At 28.9% G+C, this 14,048-nt stretch overlaps 2 protein-coding genes across 2 annotated transcripts; one reads left to right on the forward strand and one right to left on the reverse strand.

Moving 5' to 3' along the window:
- The first annotated feature begins 687 nt into the window (after positions 1–687).
- LOC130803591 (uncharacterized) lies at positions 688–1,745 on the forward strand. The gene is made up of 2 exons (XM_057667770.1): positions 688–1,542; positions 1,587–1,745. Exons 1-2 carry the CDS (start codon positions 1,144–1,146, stop codon positions 1,743–1,745), a joined length of 558 nt encoding a protein of 185 aa, XP_057523753.1. The 5' UTR covers positions 688–1,143.
- Positions 1,746–4,929: 3,184 nt separating this feature from the next.
- Positions 4,930–6,431, reverse strand: LOC130803828 (ras-related protein Rab2BV-like). Its single transcript, XM_057668029.1, has 2 exons — positions 6,267–6,431; positions 4,930–5,430 (listed from the first exon to the last, which is right to left on the reverse strand). Exons 1-2 carry the CDS (start codon positions 6,429–6,431, stop codon positions 4,930–4,932), a joined length of 666 nt encoding a protein of 221 aa, XP_057524012.1.
- Positions 6,432–14,048: the final 7,617 nt, after the last annotated feature.

Below are 14,048 nucleotides of genomic sequence, written 5' to 3' on the forward strand. Positions count from 1 at the left end.
ATTAGACCTAATGTTAGCAATATTTACACTATTCACTCATCATTCTTAATTTGTAATTAATTTTTAATTTTTTAGTTAAAACATAGTTAAGTGGGATCTTGTTTGATTTGTCTCGAAGCAAAGAATATTAATATCAAAATTTTACAATTTTTTATTATATATAATTAGAGATATAAGAATTGAATTAGTGCACTGACTACATGAAAAAGTAAATGTTGCAAGTAATTTAGAACGGAAGAAGTATTTGATAACAATTAATTTACATTTTCTCTAATAATTGGCACTGCTATGGAGATATTTTGGCTTTTATCCATTTATTTTTTGATAAACAACTAAACCGTTAAAAAATAATTTTTATCAAACACCTTTATCACAATTGATTTAAATTATTGTATTATCAACTAATTAATCAACCAATATTTATAAGTGATCAAATTAGATAATAGCTTCAGTCAATAAAATATACTCTCTCCGATCTTTTATGTTCTTTCACTATGGGTTTTTCACACATATAAAAGAAGATATAATCTTTAGTTGAAGTGGGTATTATTTTAATTAAATAGTAGTGTGAAGTAATAATTGTATTGGAAGTATGAAAGAGAAAATAAAAATAAATAAAAGTAAAACAAACAAAACTGATTTTATTAATGTAATTAAAGAGAAGAGAGAACAGTACATGAAGGGAAAATTAACCAACTATGCTGAACTTTCCAAATTGGGAAAGTTTGGAGGTTAAATCTAAAAAAAGGAGGGAACTTAATCCATCCAAAAAAAGAACAACCATACATGTACACTCCAAACTCCTTGCATTGGTCAACTTACAATTATATGGATTAAGAACTAAATTTACTATAATTAGAAATTACAAACATAATCTGAAAAAAATGACCTTACAAATTCCAGATCAGCCTATAAAGGATTCTATACAGTACACCAAAATATCAAAGCAACTATACTTAACAGTCCACAAACTCTTGAACTATCTTCAAAAACAGTAGCCTTAACAGTTTTTGAAAAAAAATCAGTGTATCATTGCCCTTCAATGGCTTCAGGAAGTGAAGATAAGCAAAAGGGGCTCGGTACTTTGGATCAAATGCATATGATCCAGAGTCCAGTTTAAAATCAAAAGAAGAACCACAGAACATGGAAGAGCAAGAACCACAGCAACAAGATCATCATAAGTCGAGACTCAACAATGAGTTAAGGCATCTTATTTTCCAAGAAATGTTGTCACTAAAAGTTAGTGGCTCACTTCCTCATGGTACATTCAAACGAATTGCTCAAAAATGCAGTTATCATCATAGAACCATAAGAAATTTATGGAAACGAGCAATTCAAACCAAAGAAGCAAACAGGTCATACGTTGTAGAATCAAATTACAAAAAATGTGGAAGAAAAAGAGTGGTAGTACCACCAAACATACTTGAGTTTAAACTAATGGGCGAACGTACTTACATTAGAGATGTGACAACACAAAGAGACTCAAAAAATCTACCAAGGGGCTCAATAGAGATTAAACCGACCAAGTCAGTTACTCAAGAGGTGTATAGGAGTATTCTTATACAACAACGTCAGTTACTCAAGAGATGTATAGGAGTATTCTTATACAACAACTCATTCCAGCAATACTAAGAAAATGGCCAAGTGAAGGTCCTTCCATTATTTTTCTTCAACAAGATAATGCAAGGGTTTATATCACAAATGATGATCTAATTTGGCAACAACACAATAGGCAAGGGCTTTAACATTTATTCTCACACAATAACCTCCAAACAGTCCGGATTGTAACATTCTTGATTTGGGTTTCTTTAGGAGCATACAATCACTAATGCATAAAAAGATGCCCAAAAACACGACATAATTAATAACAGCATTTGAAGATGCATTTGGAGAGTTACATCCAAAGACCTTAACTAATGTGTGGATCTCATTACAACACCATTTAAATGAGATTTTAAAGGTTAAGGGGTGTAATGACTACATACAACCACACAATGGGAAAAAAGTACAAGAAGACAATGGAAGATAAGGATTTAATTAAGAATTTCAACATAACTGGTTAGAGAAGTTGTTGCTTTTCTCAACTCAAACAGATATCAGCAACAAACCCAAACAGAGAATGAGGATGCTGCACAAAATTCACAAATCATTCATGAAGCATATGAGGAAGCAATTGAAGAAACTCAAGGATGATAAACTTCACAGCCCCTTAGTTTATTTGTTTGGATCATCATTAAAAATGTGACTTTAAGAACTTAGGAGCAATAAAGTGTCAACCACAATCCATATCAATGATTAAAGTTCATGTTTTTGCTAAGTCACTTCATTATTTACATTATTTCAGAAGAAAAGCCTATTCATCATAGAGGTTATGAATCCTCTCAGATTATAATTGGTCATGACAAATGAAGCAACTAAACATGAATAGAAAATCAATTGATGTGTTTAGGTTTAACAAATGCTACTCAACCAAGTAATTAAAGTTATTTTTTCAGAAATTAGAGGTCAATAATCCTCAACAAAATTGACATCACAGGGGCACATACGAACATAAACATCAAGAAGTTTCAGAAAACATAAACCAGAAGAACAAAACATCAACACATTTCAGAAAACATAAATAAAAGATCAACATAAACCAACAGCAAACATGAACACAAAAATCAACACCAAAATGTCAAGTGTAATTCTAAAAAAGCGGAAAATCAGAACAGCCTTACAAACATCAGATACATTTTTTAGGGTTTGTTTTAGCTTTAGAAGCAATAACATCTTCAAGAGTGTCAGGGACAACCAAATCGAGTTGATCTTCTTTCATATTTGGTGAACTTGAAGGATTTAATTTAGATGGAGAGTTAAACAACCATTCAACAATTGTTGGTGGTGGTTCCTTTTCAACAGAAGGAGAAGAAGGTAGAGATTCATGATAAGTAGATGTAGCATCATCTTCAAGGGACATGTGATATGCCTCAAGATCCTTCTTGGACCATCTTAAAATTTCATGTAAGTATAAATGTGAACGACCATGAAAGGAACAAGAACAAAATTCACCATACTCACAGAGACCATCATAAAGAAACGAAGGAATTGAAGAAGCACGGTTAGATTCGTTGTTTTTCATCTCAAAAAATTAAAGCTTCAAGAAGAAGGTAATGGCGGATGAAGGAACCTCAAAACAGAGGGCATGCAAATTCCAAACTTTGCCAAAAATCACAAAACGAACCTCAAAATGTTGAGAATAAATAGATTTGTATTTTAACTCAGTTAAAATGAACTAAAAATGAACAAGAAACAGGGGGATGAGAGCTATAAAGCCATGAAAGTGGGTTTTTGAGGAGAGAAAAAGTAACGTCTACAAGAAGGAGGAAAAGAAATTATTCAGGGGTCATAATGACATACACAACGACCAAAATATTTAAGAATTCAATTAATATAACCGGTTAAAATAAAGGGAAAGGGTGGTTTTTAAGGGGTAAAATTGAGAAAAATACTTTCAGAAAATAGAAAGTATTTCAAAATGAAAATACTTATGAAACTATTCGTTATAATAAGGTGAAAAAATATAAAAGAACGGAGGGAGTACCATGTTTAAAGTTTCAAAATGAAATAGTGGGCCTTTAAGGGTAGGATAGAGCTACCATTCTTGGCTTATTGTATCATAAATTATTTAATGCAACGTTGGATCTTTTTATCTGGTCCAGTTTAATTAATTGTAGAATGTTCCAAAGAATATATTCGTGTTAATCCATTAAAGCTGATAACTAGAAGTGTTTTTATTCTTTCTTTTTCTATGTTGATCAAGAAACAAAGACCAAAATACCGATAGTCGGGTTACATATAAATGTTAGAATTAAAATTTTAAAAATTAATTAATAATGTAGTGCATTAGTAATCGATAATGTGGACCTAAAAATGCTGATGTGCAATTGAAAATGGGTCAAAACGTCGAGTTCAGATTCCAATCTGGTTTGACCTATTGTTCCCCATTATTTCGGGGTCGTTTTCAGAAAATTTTTGGTTTATGACCTATTAATTTTTGGTTAGGTTAAAATTTAACAAAATCTAGTCTTAAATTTGATTCTCGCCTAGCTCTCTCATTCTCTCAGTCTGCCCTATAATAATAAAATAATTTCGTTGATTGAGTAATTTATTTTTGAATTACTTTTTAACAAGATGTTAGTATTATGAAATTACTTTAAATTACAAATCTAAGTACCCATTAACATATTTTCCATAATTTTAATTAATTAGTTTATATCAGTCCAATTTGTTGTCAAAGTCAATATCTAAAAACTCTAGCCTGGAAAAAATTGTGGAGCAATGAAATGATAAATAAGGGAATTAAAGACAAAGCTTAAGCTTAGAGCACACAATTGGTAGATATGATAATTAATTATTAATTGGGATTAGTTGGAGGTCTAAAGAAATTCTCATATAATATTTTTATAAGCATATTCCAATAATATGAATACAAATACATTTTTACTACATACCAAATATTTTTACAATAACAATATCAAAACTAGCTAATACAACTCTAAAATTTAATATCAACAACTTTCACTCAAAATTCTTCAAAAAACTATTCCAAAAATCACTTTACAAATAGTTAAAAAAAAAAAAAAAAACGCTCTACACAAAGCGTTTAAACAGAATGTGAATACAAAAACCACAAATGTGTAAAGAAGGTAAATTAAAACCTTACCCTACATTTCTCAAAAAGAATGCTTTTAAAACTCAAACTAGAGACAATAAAGTATGTACAATAAAGATCATTGTGCAAAAATACAGTTTCAAAAACAGTCACCGCTAACTGTACATAAAACAGATTTTATGACTAATACGGATGATATCATAATCAATGAGGTATATATTTCAATCGTTGTAAACTCAAAAACCTGTAGAATATGGTAACAACTATTATGATGGTCAGTTAGAGCAGCAGGTGTTTTTGTCAAGATTATTATTAACATTATTATTATTATTTTGGTTATTCCCAAGATGAATAGCAGTTCCAGGAGGCACAACAGCAGGTTGTACTTGAGCAGCCAAAGCTTTCTTCCTAATAACTTGGTAAATATCTACAAGAATCCTTTGAAAAGCGTTATCAACATTAGTAGAATCAAAAGCAGAAGTTTCTAGAAAAACAAGTCCTTCAGTCTCAGCAAAAAGTTGACCATCATACTCAGGAATGGCTCTGAGATGCCGAAGATCCGACTTATTTCCAACTAACATGAGAACAATGTTGGCGTCCGCATGGTCCCTCAGCTCGCGGAGCCATCGGACCACGTTGTCAAAGCTTTGCTTCTTGGTGATGTCGTACACTAATAGGGCTCCTACGGCTCCTCTGTAATATGCACTTGTTATGGCTCTGTATCTTTCTTGTCCTGCTGTGTCCCATATTTGGGCTTTTACCCTTTTTCCTTCTACCTGCACTTTAAACTAATTATTATATATCCCTTCAATTTTACAAAAACATGTATCTTTTACATGCTTAGATTTGATTTTTAGTTCCAACACGACTCGGGCGAGTTGTAACGGATTTTTAAGGGACCATTATGAAATCACGCAATTTATAACGGGCTATTAAAAAACAGTGAGTCAACTCGAATTTTGTTCGATTTAAGCATGTTAAAATGAGATTTTTGCGATAAATACAAGCAGGATTCTATTTTCTTTACAAGATACAAAAAATACTAACTTTATTACGATCTATTCAAATATTAATTACCCAAAACTCATAATAATATACAACTATCTTCAAAATTCAACCCCAATTTAAGTACCCATGCCACATTAATCAAGCACAACTATTATGCTAAAACTCTAATACATTAATAGTACATATGCCACATCTTATGAAACATGGGTAACCTTGTGTTTTTTTATTCAATAAGATTTTGAAATTCTTAGAGCGGTAAGTGTAACGTAACAACTTCAGATATGTTATATATTCTAACACGTTTTATCATGAGAATTCTTTAGGTGGAAATATAATTGCAACACAAACTCTCCTTATACATGAGGTGATATATTCAACTTTAAATCAGGAGTCAATAAATTAAAACTCGTGTCTTCTGATACCATGTTAAGAAATCAACTGAACTAAAAGTTTTTTCATTTAATAAGATGTCCAATGATATTGTAACATGTTAACATTTTCATAACCTAGGGAATAACATCATAAATTGAGATTGATTTTAAAGTAACAAAATTTTGGGATAATAGAGCACCATATCTATACATAAATATATTTTGAAACTTACCTCTAATGTTCTCGTAGCAAATTCAACACCAATTGTGGACTTGGATTCCAAGCAAAATTCATTTCTGGTAAACCTTGTCAAAATATTGGATTTACCGACCCCTGAATCCCCAATTAAAACAATCTTGAATAGATAATCATATTCATGATCAACTTTATAAGCCATTTATTATTTAATTTTAATTAATTACTTTTTCTCTTAGCGCAAGAAAAGCTTTTTTGATCAAATAACTTTGTTTTAAGAAAAATAGTTGGCTTCACAAAAAGAAGAACATATGGAAGGTAAATAATTAGATCAAATAACTTAATTATAATGCGTCTAATTTGGGATCCTCTAATAATTTGAGGGTTGAAGATAAAATTAGTAGAAAATCACTAAATATAACTAATTTTAAAGTACAAGGAATAAAGAATTTACTATAGGTGAATAACTAAGACATAGGTTTTTTAATAGAGGAAAATTAGACTGCCTATTTATGGTTTTAATCCTACACGAGGTTGCAATATATAATCTTTCGTTATGGGTAAATATATTGCAATATTGTTAATGATAAATAAATAAATTTTTGACTATGACTATGTATAACTTTTTTCATTTGAAAGAGAGTATGTATAATTGGTGAATATAATATCATTTATACTTAAACTTTGTGTCAAGTGCTCTTGTTGCAATTTCAAAAAGACTGAAAGAGTAAATAATAAATTATTCCAATTAAAAATTAAAAATTATACTCGGCTTCGGAAGAAGACTTACTTTAAGATAATGTTCTATTTCTTTGACTTGTTGTTACAGACTCGAAATTTCCTTTAATCATCCGATTAATTATTTTTTTTTTGATAAATTCTTAATTCATAATCCTTAACTCCAATTTAATTTAGTCATCATATATAATTTTATTCCTCGAGATTTAATTCTTATATCCAATTTTATATTCCCTTATAATTTCAATACGTGTTTGAGTTCTTTAAATTATTTCCAACTCAAAATTTTATATTTCTAAAATATTCTTTTTGAGCCCAATAGTTTTAATTACTAATTTATATACTTCGAAAGTTTCATAATTATTTAGCTTACGGTTTACTAAAGCTTTACGTTTTAGATGCTTAATTCCTAATTAATTCCATTAACAATTATTTTAACGACTTTAACACTTTCACTTAAACTATTTTAAAACTGGTATAATTATAATACTAAATTTAATTACACTTTTAAGCTTGTTTTTACACCTAAACTTATCCTAACTACCTAAAATTAATTAGTCAAAACCTACCTTTATTTTTTTATTACTTATTTACTTACATAAGTAAAGTAAGTTTGAAAAGAAATCAAACTTCATCCTTAACATCACGTTGGATGGTTATGGGTAAGATATGGAGCCATGATTTTTTTATTTTTTATCCAAATATTATAAGATCTTGTCCCATAAATATCTTCTTTATATACTAGCTATTTTCCTAACATTCAACCTTGCAAACTTAAAGCAAAACACACCTAAAATATATCATTCTAGTTATGTAATATTAAGGAATTAAGTCAACTACTTTTCTTCCATTTGCTCCTAATTTCACTTTATTATATCATATACTAATTTCCTAAAATTAATTAGTTGAAGAAAATCAAGAAGAAGAAGCATAGTTGGGTATAATTTCTTACTCTATTTTTATGTGGAAATTTTACATTATATTTACTTTATAATATGCAAAGTATGAAATATATGGGGCATGATTAATTAGGAAAATTGGTTGATGAATTTATGATTATGTTTATACTAAGTATGTTATGCTAAAAATATTGTTAGTATGTTGTTTAATAAATTTTGAAAATGTTAGAAAGTTGGATGGATTATTATGCTCTAACTAAAATTAAGTTTTACTTATGTATAAATTTGTGTTAGTATGTTTATGGCTTATGTGTTATATTAGGAATGTTATTATAATTAAGTATGTTTATGGTAGAATTTATTTTTAATATGTTAGTTTTAAATAATTTTAATAAGTTGTGAGTAGTTTTTATGAACATGTTATATCAACTAGGATTATATTTAAAAAGTTGTTAGTAGAATCTATTTGATATTTATGTTATCGAATTTTCACGTTATTGTGTTGAATTTTTTTTTAGTGATTATGTTAATTATTTAAACTTAGGATATACTACAATAAATAAATTAAGTTGTTTATAAGTGGAAAATACTCCGAAAGTAACCTAGGCATTGACCATATTAGTTTATATATAATAAAAAAAAATTAAATAATATAAGTTACTAAGTATCCACAATAAGATTAAAATATATTTGTGAATAACCTTTTATAAGCAATTAAAGTGTTTCCTTTAATATATGAGAAATTATAATAAAGATAACTTTTATGATATTAAATAAACTAGTCGTACAAAATATTTTTTTTTTTTAGTTTACTAGTTGAACAAAAATTTATGTACAAAGATGTAAAAGTATTTTTAGAAATTTGTCTTTTAAATTATTAGTGAAATATTGATTTTTATGAAAATGTCAAAAAATAAAGTTTAACCCGTTTTATATCTAAAACATTAATTTTCGTGAAAATTATAAAGTTTACTTAAAATAATGATTTTTGTGAAGTTTTAAAGTTTTACTTGCTTTACAACTAAAAATATTGAATTTTCATAAAAATTACAAAGTTTACTTGAAATATTGATTTTTGTGAAAAATTTGTAAGTGTCACTCTGTTTTTATAACTAGAGATATTAATTATTGAGAAGTTTCAAATTTTATGATTATTTGCTAAAATATTAATCTTTTTGTAAACTTAATAAAGTTCTAGTTTCCCTAAAACTTGAAGCGTTGACTTTTGTGAAATTGTTGGATTTAAAAAACTTATCCTGAGATTACAATTTAACTTGGAGTTATAAATAAAATAATTAATTATCCGAAAAGAATAAGTTATATTGATTCTAAGTTAGGTAATATCGATTTTAGGAGTTTATTTCATGGAAAATAAATTTTATTAACTACTAGTAGAAAATATTAAAGTGGTGACTATTAATAAAATAAGTAAAATTTTTGGTGATAAATGTGAAAACTATTAAATACAGAGTGATAAATAAAATGTAATGAGTAAAAATTAATTTATGAACTACAAGGGTCTAAAGATAAAATTTAAGTCTATAGTAGTAACTATATTAAATAAAAAAAGTTATCACCTCAGTTGAATAAAGTCAAAGTTAGCATGTAATAATGAAAATGTGATGAACTTATGTGAAATTATCTGATTATTGGTTGAATGATCCTGATAGTAAGGTAATGTTGAACCATGGACCGACATGTAAAATCCCGGCGCCCGTGTTAGCCGACACGTATAAATGCGGTGTTAGACAGGGGGTTAGCTACCTATCCTGTAGAAGCTCGAGCATAAACATTGGCGAGGTGATGACCCCCACCACAATTAGATATAGGGCTTTGGCCCTAATTTAGCCAGACCCTTACATATATCAGGTGTCATATTATTGCGCTTGCTTGTTGATCAGTGATGAACTTGATTGGTGTTGATGCAATGATGCATGGTACGTTTATGAGTATTAATTAAATGAACTTACTTAAGTATTAAGATTACCGATAGTATAAGTGGCAGTAACGTACTTCTGCCATGGTTGAGAATGGTTTCTTAATGACTTAAAAGTATAAAACAATAAAGAATATAGTAAAATTATACAGTGGTATCAATTAGTTATAAGTTCGTACTTTAAATATTATTTTGTAAATATTGTGTGCAATTTTTGTATTTTAAGCTGGATAGGGAGTTACGCTCGGCGTTAAGCACTGACCGATTCAACCGGGTGTCACCCGTATTATGGATGGCAGCATTTTGCAGGAATTAGTTTCAGGTTCCGATCCAGGCCACAGCTACCTATTATTTATGCTATCGAGGACTTAGCTGCATTTTGTTATTCACTTGATATTTGATGATCTTGACGTATTTAGTTTTAGTTATTACGTTTTTTTGGAACAAACGACATGTATTTTCTTTTGCCTTCTCGGATGTAATATTTATCGTTTGTCATAAAGCTTTTAGTTTTTAAAAGCTTTTAGCAAATCGGCACTTTGAGACTTCCGCATTGTTATTGCAAATATTATCATTAATGTTATTTATATATCGAGATTGCCGCTTCTAATACACTTATACTTCATGGGAGAGTTGCAAAATAATCAAATATAGCCAGAACGTCAAGTGTATGTCCAATCATGTTCCACCCTGCAAACGTAATATTGTAATATGATTTACCAGCTAATTTGCCTTTTTGAAAGAAAATTAATTAATCATACATATGATGCTAAATTTAATTGATTGGAAGCTTGAAGGAGAATTCCTTGACTTGGTTAGATGCAACATATATGTGCGTGCTAATTAAGGCTTGAAAATGAGTATTTGTTAGGGAGCTAGTCTCTTGAAAGATCGTCTCTTTTGACAGACGTATCTCAATTCCAACCTATTAAAGATTATTATCTATTTACCGTATTCTTAATGCCTACTTATATTATCCTTAATGCTTACTTATCATATCATTAATGCCTACTTTCAATATCTTGAATGTCTACTTACATTATTCTTAATGCCTACTTACAATATTTAAAAATATATATAATAGACCGACCCAATTAAAAATAGTCTTTTAAATGTATCTCTCACAAAAATTTGTGTTTCTTAGGTGCTAGTAAAAGAAAATGTCATGTTCTGTTGCTTGAATGTCCTTGTCTATTGGGTTTGGCCTGAGACTATTTAGTCTTGTTTCCTAATTGGCTTTTTACATTGCTTAAACAAAAAGGGTTGAGCCGGATTGGGCCAGATTTTAAAGCCCAAACCATTTCATCCTAATTATTTATTTTACAAGGCCCGATCTAATTTTGTTTGAGCATGGCCTGTATTTAGCCCGTTGAACTCATCTAAACAGGACCCGCTAGGGTAGATCCACGACGAATTAACACAATATCAATATGAATCACAAATTCAAACTCGAGACCATCTTCATAAAAGACGCATCTCAAATGGGCAGACCCATTATTCATAAAAAGAATAACTACCAGAAAAACGCGCGCTGTGTAATCCTATTTAAAGTTGGTGTTATAACCTATTGAAGTTGATGTTATAACCTATTAGAGTTGGTATTATAACCTATTAAAGTTGACATCTCCAAATAGGTTATAATACCAATTTTAGTAGGTTATAACACCAACTTTAAATATCAATTTTAATAGGTTATAACACCAACTTCAATAGGTTATAACACCAACTTCAAATAGGATCAAACGTATGCGTCAGTTTTTAGATTTTTCTTTTTTTTATTTGTTGGGCCTTAGCCTGGAGAGCCATCTGTTATAAAAACGATCTCTCAGAAGACGCGTTCAATATGAATTAGAATTACATGTCTTTGCACAAGTATATATACTATACCAGGGTCCAGGAACTAGGTTTTTGATAGAGAACTATCCTCCTTGGATTAGCAAAGAGGTCTCAAAAACGTGTATTACGTGCAATTTCTCAGGTCTCCTAATATTATGGGGTCTTAACTACATATATTTTTAATAACATTGTAATCATTTATCGTCAATTATATTTCATTATAATTAAACCTAGTAATTAAAAGTATAAAATTTAAAATTGTGGATTTTTTTTAATATTCTCATAAGCTTTGTGTTTGATACTCTGCACATTGGGCCTTATAAATATTAAAAGCGACTCATGTTTGATTTATAGAAATCTTATTGTCTCGAAACTAGTTTTTATCAACAAAAGACAAATAATAAAATTAGGGGTAGATTTTGGATCGTAAATAAGAGAGGATCAAAATTATTAGCTAAATGAAAAGCTATTTAAAAGTTGTACTCTTAATCACTGAATTATATTTTTTTATTGTAAAATTCACAAAATCTTTTCATGCTATTATAAAATAATTTATAAATTTTCAGGGGAGTCACCTCAGACCCCCAAGATGATCTGCTATTGAACAATAGTATTCATATTGGATAAAATAACAAAAATACCTTTGTTCACCTTAAGCAACCGTTGCCATAAGCCCATAACTAGTACTCTTTTGCCCCATTAAATTTGCTATTGAAAATGACATATTGTGATAATGAATGTGAATTTCAATAACAAACTCACAGGGACAAACAATTAATTCTTAATTACAAAATACATGTATTTTGAATAACAAATTTAACATTTAACAACAAACAACTACTTATAGGATAGTTATATATAGTTATTAAACTAGTATTCACGCATAAAAGTTAAGCAAGGGGAACCGTAGCAAATAGACCATACATGTTCCGGAATATGTGCAGTCAAATAAACCTCCAAACAAAGCGTGCGTTACAGAGAAATGAGTCCACAAATACTGCGTAAGAAAAAAAATCATAGCACAAATTGGACTAGGGCTGAGCCATTAGAATTATTTAAATAAGTAGCAGAAAAATTAGATCAATAAATTTAAAATCTAAGTAGGACATAATAAAGAGGTAAATGAAAGTAAAACAATCACTAGTCTTAAACACAAATTCAACGCTTCCACCTACTTTCATCCCTCGTCAGATCCTTTGAAATATGCAACTCATGAAAATTACTCGTTCTTCGTTTACTCCGTATACGTTTTATTTGGTCTACATCAACTTCTCTTACCCTCTAGAAGTTTTCCACCATCACCAAAACAAGTCAATCCTCTTCACAAGATCAATTTTACAATAAAGCTTCCAACACACCAATACTAACTTTAATATATCTAATTGTACATAATTAAAAATTATAAAAAAATAAGATATTAATAAATTTTATGTTGAAAAGAATAAAACAAGATCTCATTTGACTGTGTTTTAACTCATAGATTAAAAATAAAATACAAATTAAAAATAAATGATGAATAGTATCCAAAAGCAAAATAATACACTTAAAGAAAATGGAGAATATAACATATCGTTACCCTAATTTTAATTTCAAACCACTTTAATAAGAGCGGACTTTATTTAATTTGAAAGAAATATATTATGATGTATACAAAACATAATCATATATATTACTATATAATGAATACAAGCATGTGGACAAAGCTTATATCGTTTATACCATACTACGTACTAGCAAAATTAAAAGCATTATGTACTATATGAAATTTCCCTAAACATAAATTTTTTTATTTTTGATTGAATCCTTAAATTAAACATCATCTATTATAATTTTTTAAAAAAACAATTAAGTGCATATAATTTAACGAGTATATAAATTAAAAAAAACTTGAAAATTTTCAAACCAAAAAAACCGACTTTCTTATATTCTAAACATTATATATTGTTATTCTTATTTATTAATTAATTTAATTTGTCATGTTGAAGAATAACCCGCATGAGATATATCAGAATTAGAAAAAGGTTGATCGACCAACACTAAGCTTAATAACCTAATCCTCTTGTTATTATCAATTGATTTAATTAGAATTAAACCTCATCATATTTGGGCGTTGTGGGCTCTTGTTTGTATGGATCTTATTACGATTTATGTCCAAACCCAATAACAAATTTATCACGTAACCATATTTTGAATTTTTCTCAGTATAATAAAATTTAAAGTTTATATCATTTTTTTGTTGTAGGGATGATATGGGGGGATATGCAAATTTAATTTTACCAAGTATGTTGTGTTGCTCTTTTATTGCAAGTTTAGTTTTCTATCTATTCGTAAGTCAGATATCAAAATTGTAAGAGAAATTCAGGATTGAAATTAAGGGTGGTTCTTACTTTTAAACCAATGGTGAATTTAA

Source organism: Amaranthus tricolor, chromosome 17 (assembly GCF_026212465.1).
Source record: "Amaranthus tricolor cultivar Red isolate AtriRed21 chromosome 17, ASM2621246v1, whole genome shotgun sequence".
Lineage (NCBI taxonomy): Eukaryota > Viridiplantae > Streptophyta > Magnoliopsida > Caryophyllales > Amaranthaceae > Amaranthus > Amaranthus tricolor.